Here is a 15,804-nt window from a genome sequence, read left to right as displayed (position 1 = left end):
TCATTTCTAGAAACGCTATTTAAAGTCAAGAGGCTTGTGATCATGTACCATTTTATGTTCTATGGTACAAAATCGTCCAATAGTTTCTCATTGAATGGAGCTGGGCATTAATATGAGTACTTGCTTTCAATTCATAACACTACTAACATGTCCTGTGCCTTGATTAATTTGGTGTGTGCTTATAGCAGTTTCAGTCATGCTACATTCTTATCATACGGTGGTGAAAGTTAATTAACTAGTAATGTATGTTGCACACACACTCGATCTACTTTTATTTGTTGAAAGCCAGACAATCTGATGTATTTGTCATTCTTTTAAATCAGACACATTCATTTTGCAGTGACAATTGAGATTGCTGCAGCAATGCCACTATTCTTTTCATGATAAATTTGATTGATAGCAAACAACAAAATGGTATATTTCTCTCTCTCTCTCTCTCTCCCTCTCAGAGACAGTCCTGTCCCACCTGAGAGTATAGTCACTTGGAAAAGACTTTAACAACCTGGCTGTCCAATGTGGTCATCATTCATTTGGAGTCTATGTCGGCCTTCAGAAGGGAATTGACTAAATGAATCAAAACATCTGAATGATCACCTACCTGGTCCACTCAGCTTCCTTAGCAAATTGGGGTCGCTATATTATGTATTATATACTCCGTGCTGTGTATGTTGAGTAATTGTTTGAAAATAAAACAATGCGCTTCATAGATAGATGCAAAGATCTAAGCAAGTCACACAAAACCCAAAACAAGCAAATAAATAATATAGTGGGGATGATTTGTAGAAAAAAAATATGAGATATGACAGAAAGCACTTGAAGCAGACATCAGGTCAGTCCCGCTAACTGAAATCAATGAGTATCAGAACAGTCCCAAGTGGTATTAAAGTGTTTTGGAAATACAGTATGTTAGAAAAGCATCTGTCAGAGGAAAAGACACAAAACATAGCACCAAATGAATGCAAATCTTGGCTGACAAGCTAAAAACCAAGGCTACCCACACTGCACAATACTCAGCTTTGAAATGATAGAAAACCAAATAAGCATCGAATTTGAATGTTTAACATTAAAAATGTAAAATTTGTTTAGCAACTTTTTAAAAACATGGCAGGAAAACATAATAAAATCAAATGTTCTCATGGAACATAATGGAGATCTAAAGAACCATTGTTGACAATACTGCATATTATTGTCCAAATTTACAGAATCTTGCGTTTGCTTCCCTGTTAGATTTAAAATCGCTTATTTGATGTCATGATTAAAGGACAGATTATGCAGCCATAATGTAAATGTGAGCATATCTCTTGACAAAAACAGTTGTCTCTTACAGTAGTGCAAGATGAGAAAAGATTCTGTCTCGGTCTCAGATTACATACAGGTATGTTATTCACTGCATTGGCGGAAGAGGACAAGTTTGTACCAACTATTTAATGCAAAGTAAATATAATTATAGATAATTTCACATGATATGCTCTGAACACAGTATGAAAGCTGGATGAAAGCACATCTCTTGTGCAGTGTGGGTTTTCCTTAAAACAATCATTTCAGTCCATCATTCAGTCATTGTGTGGTTCAGTCAGGCTCAGTTATGTGTAAGAACTTAACTGTATGTAGAGGACCTGAAGCCTGGCAATGAGAAGTGGCAGTGTTTAGGTGTAAATGAGATGGAGCACGTGGTACCTGAGTTGGGTGTTGCCGGAGAGTTAGCCTGGCTAGCCTGCGCCGACACATTGGCAGCATCCACCGCTGTTTTAACTGCGTAGAGGTTCGCTTCCTCCTGGAACTTACCAATGTTCTTCTTGTAACGTATTCTCTTGTTGCCAAACCAATTAGAGACCTGAAGGACAGAAGGATGTCAGATATTTGCAATATTTCATCCTTTAACTACAGTAGCCTCACTGCTGTAGCCCCCTTAGCTAAATGTTAAAGAAAATTCATCTTTTTGCTCTGATTTTTAGTTTTCTTTGTTTTTTTAGTAAACAGGACAAACCAAATTAAAGCCTTTTTAAACTGCTATCAAGTATGTACTGAAACAGAATTCCAGACAAACAACTACAATGTCGTATGTCGTATTACTCTCCTGGGTAATAGTGGTTCTAGTGCCATTTACCTGAGACACAGTGATCCCACACTTTTTGGCCAGCTCCTCCTTTGCTTCCTCACTTGGGTAAGGGTTAGACAGGTGAGAGTAGAAATACTCGTTCAGCACCTCTGTAGCTTGCTTGTTGAAGTTGCGCCTCTTACGTCTAACACACAGATAGAAGAGATAATGTCCAACATGCTTGGAATGTACATCTGACACAATAGCATTATTGACTTAAGTCTTCAAGAAAATAACCAGCCATGTAACACAAACACACACACACACACAGACCTGGCATCGAGGAAGCGTGAGCGCAGGATCATGACGGCCTCACAGGTGCTCTGTTTGAGCTGCATCTGAATGGAGCTGAACTTGCGGTGGATGATGGCCACCATGCGCTCAATCTCCTTGGGAGAGATGGGCCGTGTGCGAGACTGCTCTCTCAGCAGGTTCATTACATGGTTGGTGAACTCACTGCATGCCTGGACCAAGGAGAGAGAGAAAGGAGTTGAATGCAATTGTAAAAAGACAGACAAAGTACAGATTCTGTCCAGTGCCTCGACATAGTTTTTATGACGACGTACAGCTTTTTGACTCTGCTGATCAGTTGCTCTTGCTTCCTATCTAAGAAGAATATAGTAATATTAGGTTACTTTGTTTGCTAGTTACAGCAGCATTTGAACCATAAAACAGTCTACAGCAGTGGTTCTCAAATCTATATCAGTGATGCTCAACACCAGGAAAGTGCAGCATAAAGGACCAAGAATGTGCAGAGCAAAATACCAAAAGCAAAGAATGCAGACTTGATACTTGATAATGTCTTTCAGCATGGTCTTGGAGAGAACATTATGTCAGATCTGCAACTGTCTGTTCCTACCAATTATAAACATAATTTGTGTCACATAATGTCTCAATGTCAGAATAAATATTCATGCTTTCTAAGCAAGCCATCATTCAATAGATCATCAGTCTGGCAAGCGCTCTTCGGTGTCTTTCTACATTACTCTTGTTTTAAATTATAATTTTGGCAGTTAACTTTCAACTAAAGCAAAGAGAAGGCCATTAGAGTACACAAGAACAATGAGGAAAACTCAGATCTTCATTTTCATTCCAACAAGACTACAGAAGATGATATTTTTGACCGGTTAAACCTGAACCTGACAGTCGTCAGGTTTGGCTTCATTTGAATGATACCTACAGACTCTCAATCCCTGCACATGTTTTCATTCCAAACAACACTTCAGAAGCTGATAATAGTAATTAGAAAACCTCCAAACATAGAAACATAGTCTTGTAATGTTGCATTGTTGGAATAAAATCCTCTGTGTTACATTTTAACATTAAGTCCTCTTATACAGATGTGGCTGAAATGATTGGTACCCATGCATTTTATTAAAATGATCTACCATTCGCCCTGAACAGTGTTGAAACAAAAAAAGTTGTGAAAAGACATTCTAAAATAGCTTGGACAAAACGATTGGTACCCTTTAGAAAGTTGTAAGAGATAATTGATTTGTAGTGATACTTTAAGCAGACTATTGTGTTTTAATTAGTATCACGGGTGTTTTCAATCTTATAATCACTCATGCAGCCAGTTTAAAAGGATAAAATTACTCACTGTGCTGTTTTGTGTCCCTGTGTGCATCAAATTGAACATGGAGATCAGAAGGAAAACTAGAGTTTGTATGCATTAGAAAAAAGGTAATAGCCAAGCATTATCAACGTAAAGGTTACAAGATCATCTCCAAAGAGCTTGATGTTCCTGTGACCTCTGTTGCCAATGTTATTAAGAAATTTAAGGCCCATGGAACTGTAGCCAACATCTCTGGATGTGGTCGCAAGAGGAAAGTTGAACAGAAGGATTGCTCGAACGGTCAAGGAAGAACGAAGGAAAACTTCAATACAGATCCAAGCTGATCTTCAAGTTCGAGGCACAATAGTTTCAAGTTCGTCGCTGTCTGAATGAAAAGAGGCTCTGTGGTAGAAGACCCAGGAAGACCCCACTTCTAAGAGGGAGACACAAAAAACCCAGGGTGAACTTTGTCAAAATGCATGTTGACAGGTCACCATCCTTCTGGGAGAATGTGCTTTGGACAGATGAAACAAAATTAGAGCTGTTTGGTAAATCACACCAACCCTATGTTTACAGAAGAAAAAACTGAAGCCTTCAAAGAAAAGAACACCATGCCTACTGTGAAACATGGAGGAGGCTCAGTGATGTTTTGGGATTGATTTGCTGCTGCTTTGTTTGAATCTGGGCAGGGCGCAATGATATCAGAGGACTATCAAGGCATTTTGGAGCGAAACATATAGCCAAGTGTCCCAAAGCTGTGTCTTAGTCGCAGGTCATGGATCTTCCAGCAGGATAATGACCCCAAACATTCATCAAAAAGCACCCAAGAGTGGATGAGAAGAAAACATTGGACCGTTCTGAAGTGGCCTGCTATGAGTCCTGATCTGAATCCCATTGAACATCTGTGGAAAGAGCTGAAACTTGCAGTTGGGAAACAGCACCCATCAAACTGGAGAAAAGTGGAGCAGTTTGCTCAAGAAGAGTGGGCTGAACTACCAGTGGAGAAGTGTAGAAACCTTATTCAGAGCTACAGAAAGTGCTTGACTGCAGTTATTACCTCCAAAGACTGTGCTACAAAATATAAAGTTAAAAAGGTACCAATATTTTTGGCCATGTCATTTTCATTTGTTTTAAGTTGTAAATCAAAAGTAAAGTTTCAGTTACTTCTGTTAGTTTCAACTTAATACTGAGAAAATGTAGGTTTTTTTTTTTAAAAAAGGTGAAAGGGTACCAATATTTTCAGACATGTCTGTCTTTACTTTTATTTAACACAACATGATTGTTACCCTAACTGACTGACCTGAATTTATTTTTTTTTTTACAACATATTAACACATGTGGTTAACAGCATATGTTGTAGCATTTAAGTGCTCTCAGTTCACACCTGCTCATATTTCTCCAGCTCAGAGTGATATATCTGGCGGATTTGGGCGAGCTTTGCTCTGTAGTCGGAGTGTTCGATGCTGCTGTCGGTGGGTGAGCCCCCTGCTGCTGCTGCAGCGGCAGCCGCTGCAGCTGATCCTCCACCCTTCTCTGGTCCTGACACACCCTCTGCTAGGAGCATGTTGTCCAACCTCATGATCTGGGGATCTGGGGGGTCCTCCTCCTGCACACCTCGTATACTCAGCACTGAACAGGAGAGGAGAGACAAAGCAAAAGAGTTAGACAGGAAAGGTGTAATATTGACCTGTTTTAAAGAAATCTCCATTCCTTGTTACAGGGTGTCCAAGGCAGAACACCATTTCCATATACCAAGTCAAAAACCTGTTGGTTAAAAAGTTTTTTTTTTAAAAATTGACAGACCAAACATTTCCCCTTCAAGCAGAAGGCTAATACTGTGGGTTCTAGGGGTGCAAAGGAAGACGCTTTAACACTGCTAAAATTCAAAGAAGTGCAGCCCTGTCAAGCCCACTCAAGTTTCTCCCCTGAGTCATTGCTATGAGTGCCTGGCTGAATTCTCAATGAGCCTGAACTTCCTCTAAATCAACAGCAGAGGGCAGTGTGGTCCCTTGGTGGCAGGCTGCCAGAGATAAAGGCATGAGGCATGGAACCAGTAATGGGAGTGCATGTGCTGTCACTATGAGCCCCAGTGGCCATAAGTATAGTTATCAGTCGCTGCTCTCCACCACTGTATTATACCAGGACCTCTGTCAGCCTGCAGCCATGCTCTCATCTCTCTCTCTCTCTCTCTCTCTCTCTCTTTCACACATACACACACACACACACACACACACACACACACACACACACACACACACACACACACAGATACCATTCTGTTACTGAAAAAGTTTGTAGTACAGACAAGTATCTTTTCTTCAGTGCCTGAAGCATTTAATACTTTACTAAATTTTCTCTCCATCCAACCTCAGAAAGTAAGAAGAAACTTGGTACTTTGGGCACATTATTTACGAATAGTTTATTTTGTAAATGGTAATAATGAGATATGAAACCATGAGAAACCACATTACAGTACTCATTTATTGAAATTAAAAATAATTGTGCAGGAATCATTTACTTTTATAACATTTTTTTATTTTTTTATGCCAATTTTAAAATGGCTAAATTGCCACACTTTAGGGCTGGAATGATTAGTTCTAGTTTCAAGAAAAAATCCCAAACATTGGTTCCAGTTTCTCAAACATGAGGATTTCCTGCTGTTCTCTGTTTTATATCACTGTAAACTAAATATCTTTGGGTTTTGGGCTGTTGGTCACACTAAGATGTCACCTTGGGGCTTTGAGTAATTATGTTTTTTTGGGGTTTTTTTTTTTTTTTTTTTACATTTTCCAGACTAAACAATTAATTGATTCATTTTGAAAATAATGATATTAACCATGAGTTGTAGCCATGCATGAGAAGTTTACTTTCAGGGAAGTAAAATAATGTCTCTAGGATTATATTGGCAAGCTTTAAGTGTTTGTAATAGTAAAATTAATGCATTTAAGGAAGTTGTTAGTAGAATCTTTGTAAACTAAAATGGAAACTAATCAGCAAAAATGTTCACATGTGCCATATAGCACAAATAAGCACAGTACTATGTCCAAATTTCTGTTGATCTTCATAACTGGGGAATAGATTAACGAGGTAAAAGCCAAATTAAACAGCGGTGAAACCAGACAGTAGTCTAAAGGAGACAGACACTGACAATATGGATGACAAGATTAATCCCAGTGGAAACTGCGTGGCGTTAGGTGCTTGTCCTCCTTAAGGATTACGCTAGTAAGTCAAAGCTTGTCATCAAAGGTTAGGGAGGGCATGGACTCACTCATTTCAGAGCTTCTCTCACAACTTTAATAATCTTGAGGTTTTTATGTGGATGTCAAAGTTTCACAATCGAGAGTCGAGCAGAAAAACAAGTTTGCATCCATGAAGCAGAGGTAATAAATGAGTATAGCTGTACTGTTAGGGCTAACAGATGTGAAAGAAATGAGGACAAAAACAGTTTTGCTTAAAGTTTCCAAGTGCCACGGAGCAGATGAGTTTTTGCTTTTTCAAACTTCATTTGATAAATGAGTCTGTTCCACCATTTAAGGCCTCTTGTAGCAAAGCGTCCAACTCCCTCCCCCCCCCCTCTCTTTTTTTTTTCTTGTTCCTTCTTGCCTGTTTCTTTCCCTCTGCTTAGGTCTCTTCTCTTTCCAAGGCACATTCCTGCTCTGCTGCTCCCCCATCTTAGGGCTCAGGAATGCAGCAGACCCAGCCGCCTGAACTAATGACCCTGATTCGCCCATCTTTTTCCCTCCTCTTTTTCTTTCCTTTCAGTCATTCACAAACGATTTCTTCACTACTTTGCTCAGATAACCTATACCTAATTCGGTGACCAATGACCAGAAGTATTGGTTTTTTGTATCTGTTGTGCTGCTGGATTTACACGGTCATCTGGATACTTTGTCTGCCATTTGACGGCGGTTGGAGTGTTGCGTGTGTTAACAAAGTTTGCGCCGTCCTGCCGTAGACGGTTTTTGAATGTGTAGTGGTGTGTGAGGTTGATCTTCACTGCCTACTCACATAGAAGTACAACTGACCTACAGTAAAGAGGGCAACTGTGGCTCTTGAAGCTTCTCACCACTCCCCCCTCCCTTTTGCCCCCACCTCATTATGGCCCCCAGCTGTAGCCTAATGCCCCTACATTCCCCTAATTACTCCAATTAAGCTGTGATTACCCACAATTGCACTCATACACAGTCTAGTGGTCTAGTGGTATTATAGCAGCTGTTAAGATGAGTTAAGATACTGTACAGAAAAAGGACTGTACAACATGGACGCAGAGAAAAGGGAATCTAAGTGTCTTCTACTTACAAACCAACCATGAAACCCTCTGAAAATTACAAATAACGCTGGCTGTTTTGCTCCAAAATTTAAGCAGCGTCTCCTTTTGATCAACTGGTTCCTGACATCGCTGGTAGGCTGGTTCAGTTACTCAGAGACGAAAAACTCATAGCGCTGTAAGTAATGATACTTAAATTCCTCTTTTTTCAATAGGACGACAGCTTAAGGCCCACAGCCTGCATCCACAGCTCTTGGAAATCACACCATTATGCACACGTTACCACCCTAGCTGGGCTGTGTGGCATTGAGAGACGAAGCGAGCAACACATACTATGAAATATTCAGGGTATCCAGCTGGGCTTTCGCTGCATACATAATCATTCTCATTTCTGCACCGCCAATGTGGAAGCGGTGTGCTGTGCAGACACAACACACAATATATGAAGTGGTGCAGGTAAGGGTGAACAACCTAACCAATGGCATAGTGCTGTACATTAACTGTAATGCCTTCCACACATAGGGATAGATAAGACTTAAACGCAGTCAGTATATCATTGCTCAGCTCACAGCACAAGCTTTATCCTTGTCTGTCTTTTCCCTTGCTAGCATCCCCTTTTTCACTCTGTCTCCCCCCAACACACATCCCCTCCCCCCTCTCCCTTTCAGCGCACCCCCACCCACCTCCCCCAGTGCCCCCCTCCCTCCCTCTGTTCTCCATTTCAGTCGAGTTCTCCATGTGAGCCGCAATCCCTCATGCTGTCAGCCCCCCCTCTCCCTCTCTCTGTAGACAGACAGGATTAGCATTTTAATTGCATCAGCTCCCTTGGGTATTCTCAGCCTTTCACTGGGAGAGAGCAAGGGAGCGGGAGAGGGAGAGAAGGATAGAGAAGGGAAAAAAAAAAAAGGGGGGGAAAAAAAAGGTAAGGAGGGAGAGAGGATAGAAGGAGAACCAAGGAGAATTGAAAAAAGGAGTCACAGGAGAAGATATGTGTGCGAGAGAGGAGGAGACAGAGAGAGAGAGGGAGAGAGAGAGAGAGAGAGAGAGGCTACAGAAATATACAGAATCCAGAATACAGACGTGCCAGAGAGCGAGCGAGCCAGAAAGAGAGAAAAGATAGGACTGTGAAAACATCAGTTTTTCCTTTCATTACAGACAGAGAATTCAGATAAAGAGAATGGGCCAGAGAAAGACGGTTCCAACAATGAAAATATGCTACATGAATATGCAAATTTACCTCACAAAAACTGCAAAAAAAAAAAAACAAAAAAAAAAAACAAATCTCAACTGCAGCTCTGGAGATGTGATGGGTAAACCCGTATAAAGAAGTACAGGATATAAAATAGCATCTGGGCAATACAAATGCAGCTAGGGAAAATAAGAACTAGGGACAATATACATTTATTACTATACTATAACTACTCTTCCACCGATTTAACGCAGAGATTTTCAAACTTAAAACAAATAAAACCTGATAAAAATGCATGCATAATATATATATACTGTATATATTAGTAAATCTGAGTAGAAGCCTTATTGACAATAGCAGTTTCTTTACAAAATCATATGTTGTAACATTTGATTAATGTCAACTTTTACAAACAAGTTCTTCTGCGTCTACAGCATTTTGATTTACTATGCCATTTTGGTAGAATACGGGTTGCTCAAAAAAGGGCTTTGGGTGAATAAAATGTTGCCTCGGGCTAGGTGTTGAGTCTGACATTAAAACTAAAGAGCCGGCATTAAAAATGAATAGTTTCCCTGATGGGCTTTTTGCCAAATGGATATTGAGAAAAGGTGTATTTGGACTGCAAATTCAACACAAAAGTGTGTACCCCTTTTTTTTTTTTTTTTTTTTTATACAAGGGTGTTTTTTTGTGAAGTACAGTCAACTTAATTAGCCCAATCCATATGCCCATTCCTACTTTAAGCAGCTCACGCTAATCAGCATCTGTTTGGGTAGTTCACCGGAGTCCTGTTGCACGCAGCCCCCCATTCTGACACACACACACACACACACACACACACACACACACACACACACACACACACACACACACACACACACAGAGAAAGGTAAGCATTCAGAGTAAACACAGTGTGGTCTGATTAAGGTGTGAATTGGAGAACTCACACCTTTGGCAAACACAACACTTCAGTCCAACACATCATTAATCAGCCCTTAATTAACTAAAGAGAGAGAATTGGACACCAGAGCGATGACTACGTGTACCCCCCTTGAATGGTCATACACAAACACAATGTCACACACACACACACACACAAAAGCACAAAAAAAAACACTAATGAGGGATAGATCAATTTGTGTTGTCACTTAATCTGCACAAATTTAAGCTGATAGAGGATCTTCTATGCCTTTTATCTATCGTTTATATGCATAGTTTTGGCAAATTATTAACAAGATTTTCCCAGAATTTTCTAAAAGACAAAAAAAAATTGTAAGCTGAAAAACAAATCTATTAGGACAAAAGCAAAATCTTGAACATAAAAATACTGACAATGCTAAATTTAAATAAATAATAAGTTAGCAGTCACAAAAGTAACTGAATTAAAATGAACCCAGAGGATTCAAATTATTAACATCCACAATCAGTAAACTGAGTCAATATTTTTTATTTCAAATTCTGACCCATTTAACAGTTACACAGCTATTGACCCTCACATATTCATATACCTTAAGAAATTAAAAGTTAAATCTTTTCAAAAAATATAGTGAGAGGGCCCATGAAAAGTGTAAACAGAAAATGTGTCAACCAAATAACTCAAAATAAAAAAAAGATACTAATTACAACCAATTATCCCCTTAAATAAGGTTGAGAGGATATTCCAATTAAAGTCATATTTTGTGTGTTTGCACCGTTACAATAAAGGGCCTGTGACCAAAAACGAACCCCATGCATGGATTCAAAGTGTGGGCAGACGGACACTTCAATGATGTCAATGATGTATATATTTTATATTGTCGTAATGTTTTTTCCAGGAATTTGTATGATGTGTTTGCTCCCATCTTGACTTTCAAGCTCCTCTAGAAAGCATTGACAACAATAAACAGATGTGGAGTCACAGTGAGTATACTGCTATGTTCTCACTGCCTGTGTTTCAACAGAAATCTGAGGAAAAATAATTACATTCAGTCTAGTTTGGAGCAAACTGTTGACTTAACCAGTAACAGGCCAGACATTGATATACTATTGTAGGTGACTGAGCAATATAACATCTTTTTCAAGGAAATATTTTTGTGTCAATATGTAACAACCAACAAGGTATATCAAGCACTGTTGAGTACATGTGACTGAATCCCGAACATGTTACCCCCCAGTCAAGTACGATTCTGCACACAGAGAAAGATGGAGACATGGAAGAAAGAATTTGAAATGTCACAAGAGGAAGAGGAGGATGACAAAGAGCACCTAAGCAGGAGGCTTGTTATAGCACTGCTAGGATCTTCCCCCAGTCAACTCTCATCAGGCCAGCTGCCTCCTGTGCTCATTAGCACAGACTCTTAAGGAGCTCCTAAAGACTTTGTGAAAAATGAACGCTCATTTGAGAGGTCGTTAATTTGCACTGTTATGCAAATTAGGTGGCAATTAAGCGATAGATCAGAAGAGCAGTGCCCATTTATAACAAGTGAACAAGCATTATGACACAGTCAGATGGTGCCAGAGAGAGCTCGGGCTACATGGTTATTCTGCACAGGTCCGATTTACCAGCTTAGTGAGGAATAAAATCACTGTGCCAATAATATGTATGGCTGGTCGGGATAACAATGTCCCAGTGGTTTTACAGGAGGGTATCCTTAATTGACGTTGCAAACCTGTACATACATTAATGAGTACATATACTGTATACATAACAAACTGATAGAAACACAAACTAATCATCCTCCCAAAACATAGCCTTCTTCTGAATTATTAAGCAGTGCTACGTCAATCCATCCAGACTCATGAAGAGCACCACAAGCTTAAAGGGAGCATATGTAATAACCCAATACAAACTGCTAATCTTGGGTGGCTAGTACCACCCCTCCCCAATCCCCCCACCCCCCACTTCACCAGCCCTGATGTTTCCATCTCTCCCCTGCATTTATGACATGGTGCGAAATATACAAACATACTGTCTGGGACAGCAATGTGCACTACTGCGGAGGGGTGGAAGGCTCCCATCAATTGTAATTAATCCTTAATTAGTCAGGATTAGGAGCTGGGCTCAAATACTCTCCCACCCCACCGCCACCAAACTAATGCAATCCAGCTGAGACCACATTTACATATCTTTAATTAAAGAGACCTTCCTTTAAGAGCAAAGCTTAAAAGCAGTGTGAGAGGCATAGACGTGCTGAGAGGGAGGGCAGATGAGATGAAGAGGTAGGAGTCCGCCCTGTGGGTGATGTTGGACCAATAATGATCAGCCACTCGATATTTCCTGGTTACTTCTTGTTGGGGCATAAATGGATGGGTATTTGTGGATCAAAAGTAAGCCATAAGTGCACAAGTTTGACTGTTTGAAGGCTTTTTTTCCCCCCCGTCATATCACTAACTAATAAATTCTCCAGTGTCTGTCACCAGAACATGAGTGCCCAAGTTTTATCTGCTGCCCTTTTTAATTTAATAAGTAACCCTAATGAAATTAGAAGTGAATTAATTGAAATGTCATTTTGTGTTTAGCTTCACCTTCTCCTTCGTTTTTCTTTTTTTTTTTTTTTTTTTAGACTCCCATCAGTACTTTCAACTATCAAGCAAATTGGCTAACACTCGATCAATATGTCAGGTGAGAAGAGAAAGACAGAAGGAGATCATACCTGAACCAAAACACACAAGACTTTTGTACAACTATTTGTGCACATTAACATCATATTTTAATGTGCTAACTTACGTTTTTAACTCCTCCTCTACTGCTCTGGCATCAAGGGGTAAAATTTGATCAGTTGTTCATGATGTTAATGTTAGTTAACTATTAAAAGAGAGAAAGTGTGTTTGAGTTACTAATGTCATCATTAGGACTCAGTACAGAAATGCCAATGTGTCATAATTCTATAGTTTGTCCACCAGAGAGTAGTGGCAAGTTTATTTAACTTTAAATGTTTTTGCCAGTTTATTTCTCATTAAAAAAACAAATTTAAGGGAACCTTATCAAAAATAACCATGCTATGGGTTGAGTAAAGCAAAGCAATATTAGCTGATATATAATTTTCTGATTTTTTTTAATTAAACTCACAAATATCAATATTGATATTGGCCTTAAAAATCCTGCATAGGTCAGGCTATAATTAGGAGGATGAAGACTGTTTTTTTGATCCCAAGTCCAACCCGGAGACTGATATGTTAAATTGCCATGAGATTAATGTGAAGGGTTGTATGTCTGAAAGGGGCTTGTGATCCCCCTCCAAATACTGACTGACAGAACCGCCAAATCACTGCCCTTGTTGAATCATGGCCAAAATCATATTGCAGCAGTCTTAAAGGTGAACAATTCCATTGAGCTTTTCTCATCCTACAACACATCCCAGACAGCAGTTTCCCTTGTCAATATACAGAAGCCCAGTTCCTACAGGAATAATAACACATGGGGAATATCAGCTGGCCCACACACCATTAGGCCTAGGCTGAAGGTTGGGGTGCTCTGCCTCCCCAGTTTGAGTTGGGGGGGTGGTGAGGGGCGGTGTGTCTGTCAGGGCCAGGGGTCTGTGTGATATTAGCCGTCTGCCAATCTGGCTTGGGGAATGGACACCGAGTAATTACTCCTGCTCTTACTGCCTCATCAATCTCCGTGTATCACTCCTGCACCCCCCCACCACCTCCCACCCTCCACCCCCCTCCCTACTCCCCCCCCCTTCCCAACACACACTATCTTTTTTCATTCTCTCCTGCAAAGGAGCAGGGGAGAGAAAAAAAACGATTGAGTGGCAGGAATTGAGTGGCAGGCACAAAACACTACAGAGATTCCTGAAAACCCAATGAGATAATCCTGCACCACTGCATACCGCCTGTAAATATAAAACAGACTCTTAAAAACATAAAAAATCAGGGGATTTGACCAAATGAGAAGCTTGGTCAAATTAGACCTTCGCATAGTGTTGGTTAAACTGAAAACACGGGTTTGGTAGCTTCACACAGGTCACATTACGGCCACAAATTATTTTTTATTTTGTTACTGCTTTTGGTTTAAAAAAGGGTCTGTATGCTTTCTTCATAAAATATAATAACAACGTCCCACAGGTTCCTAACAGTAAAATTTTATAGCTCTGTTCTATATTGGGCTCTTTGAAAACTAATAATAATTAAGTTGCTTTAATGAGGCATGTGATTCACTAGAATTCGTGTACTCTCCTGTCAAAGTCGGTGGAATACAAACATCTAAGTCAATCATGTGATGCTGAAAGGATTTTTTTTTTTTTCCCCCCCAAACTAAAATTTAGTTTTACCAACTGGATAATCTCTGATGTGTGATGTTTTGCTGTCAACTTTCATGCATGGCCTCTAAGATAAAAGATTTCTAAAGGCTGAAGTGTCTATTCCGGCTGTGAATAAACACATGGCAACTATGAGTGACTTAACAGTGTTTTGTTTTGGTGTTTTCACAACTAAAAGCATGCTGTAATTCAATTAACAGGTAATTGGGGCCATTTGGTTGCTGAAATGGTATGGTAATGCATACAGAGGACTTGAGTGCTGTGAATGTTAGTTTGGTTACTGTCTGAAAGGGCGTGTGGAAGGGTACCGGCTAACAGGAAATAATACAAGAATCCATTCAGATAAACCTTCCACTACGAAACACAAAGGGCTGCGCTTGGTGTGGGTGTGTTGCTACAGGTTACTGGCAGAAGATAAAATATAAACCACTCTGAAGGCTGTGTGGTGGTTTGTACTTCTTTGAGGAATGACTGTACAACTCTGGAAAGTTAACAAAGCAGCCGTTGTTTCTTCTTAATCATATATAGCCTGATTTGAAATAATTCTTTATGAGAAAATGTAAAACATACAGCAACGAGAGAGAGATATTTTTTTGTATTCATTGACAAGACATCATAACCGAGTTTTTCTACCTTTTGTAACCACAAATAGCACTGAAAAACATAAACCGGAGAGCGAGTTCATTGAGTCAGCTAAATCTCACCATTCATCCATCTTGTCAAAATATTAATAGGATGTGATGATGGGTTGTCATCCTGCCGCTTTGACAACATACTAGGTAAGCACAGCTGGTTCTTGGCATGAGCATTGACTGTGAAATTTTTGGTGCTTGTAGGCTCTTAATAAATAATAAATTTTAAAAAATAAGACACTTCTTTCCAGCATAGTTAGACATCAAAGTCAAATTAAACATTACAGGACTTATTGTCCATTCCAACAATTACCTCGTTATTTGGATATACAGACAATGTGTCTGCTCTAAAAGAAAAACCTCACTCTGACCAACTATAAGGCTGGTAAGGAAATGCACAGAGAGAAGAAGCAGGCCACTGGCAGAGGCAGACAGCTAATAACAAGATCCCAAAACACATTGTTAGTACACTGGTACAACTGGGCACCTGGCGGAGCAGAGCAGAGCAAGTTAACATCACACTGGCTCCGGGCCATCAGGATGTCCTTTTTGTGGAGCTGCGACTAACGATTTTTTTTCAGCTGATCAATTAATGATTAATCGTTTAGCCTATGAAAAGTCCACAAAAGTAGTGAAAAATGTGATAGGAATGTCTTCAAATGTCTTGTTTTGTCAGACCAACAGTCCAAAACATAAGATGATTTGCTTTAAAATGGTATAAAACACTGAAAAGCATAAAGTTGGAACCAGGACATATTTGCCATTTTTGCTTGATAAAATCAATGAAACAGTTAATCAATAATTAAAACTGTTGCAGATTAC

General features: G+C 39.7%; 1 protein-coding gene across 6 annotated transcripts in view; it reads right to left on the bottom strand.

Annotated features, from left to right (window-relative positions):
- pbx4 (pre-B-cell leukemia transcription factor 4) overlaps positions 1-15,804 on the bottom strand; it is a 30,709-nt gene that overhangs the window by 6,051 nt on the left and 8,854 nt on the right. For all 6 annotated transcript variants that reach the window (XM_042392288.1, XM_042392291.1, XM_042392292.1 and 3 more), the window contains 4 exons: positions 5,038-5,282; positions 2,372-2,562; positions 2,108-2,243; positions 1,678-1,834 (listed from right to left, as the gene is read on the bottom strand). In XM_042392288.1, coding sequence (XP_042248222.1) covers positions 1,678-1,834; positions 2,108-2,243; positions 2,372-2,562; positions 5,038-5,282 — 729 coding nt within the window. The remainder of the gene's footprint in view (positions 1-1,677; positions 1,835-2,107; positions 2,244-2,371; positions 2,563-5,037; positions 5,283-15,804) is intronic.

Source organism: Thunnus maccoyii, chromosome 18 (assembly GCF_910596095.1).
Source record: "Thunnus maccoyii chromosome 18, fThuMac1.1, whole genome shotgun sequence".
Classification (NCBI taxonomy): Eukaryota; Metazoa; Chordata; class Actinopteri; order Scombriformes; family Scombridae; genus Thunnus; species Thunnus maccoyii.
Note: the sequence above shows the minus strand (reverse complement) of the source record. Positions and strands in the feature narration are given on the sequence as shown.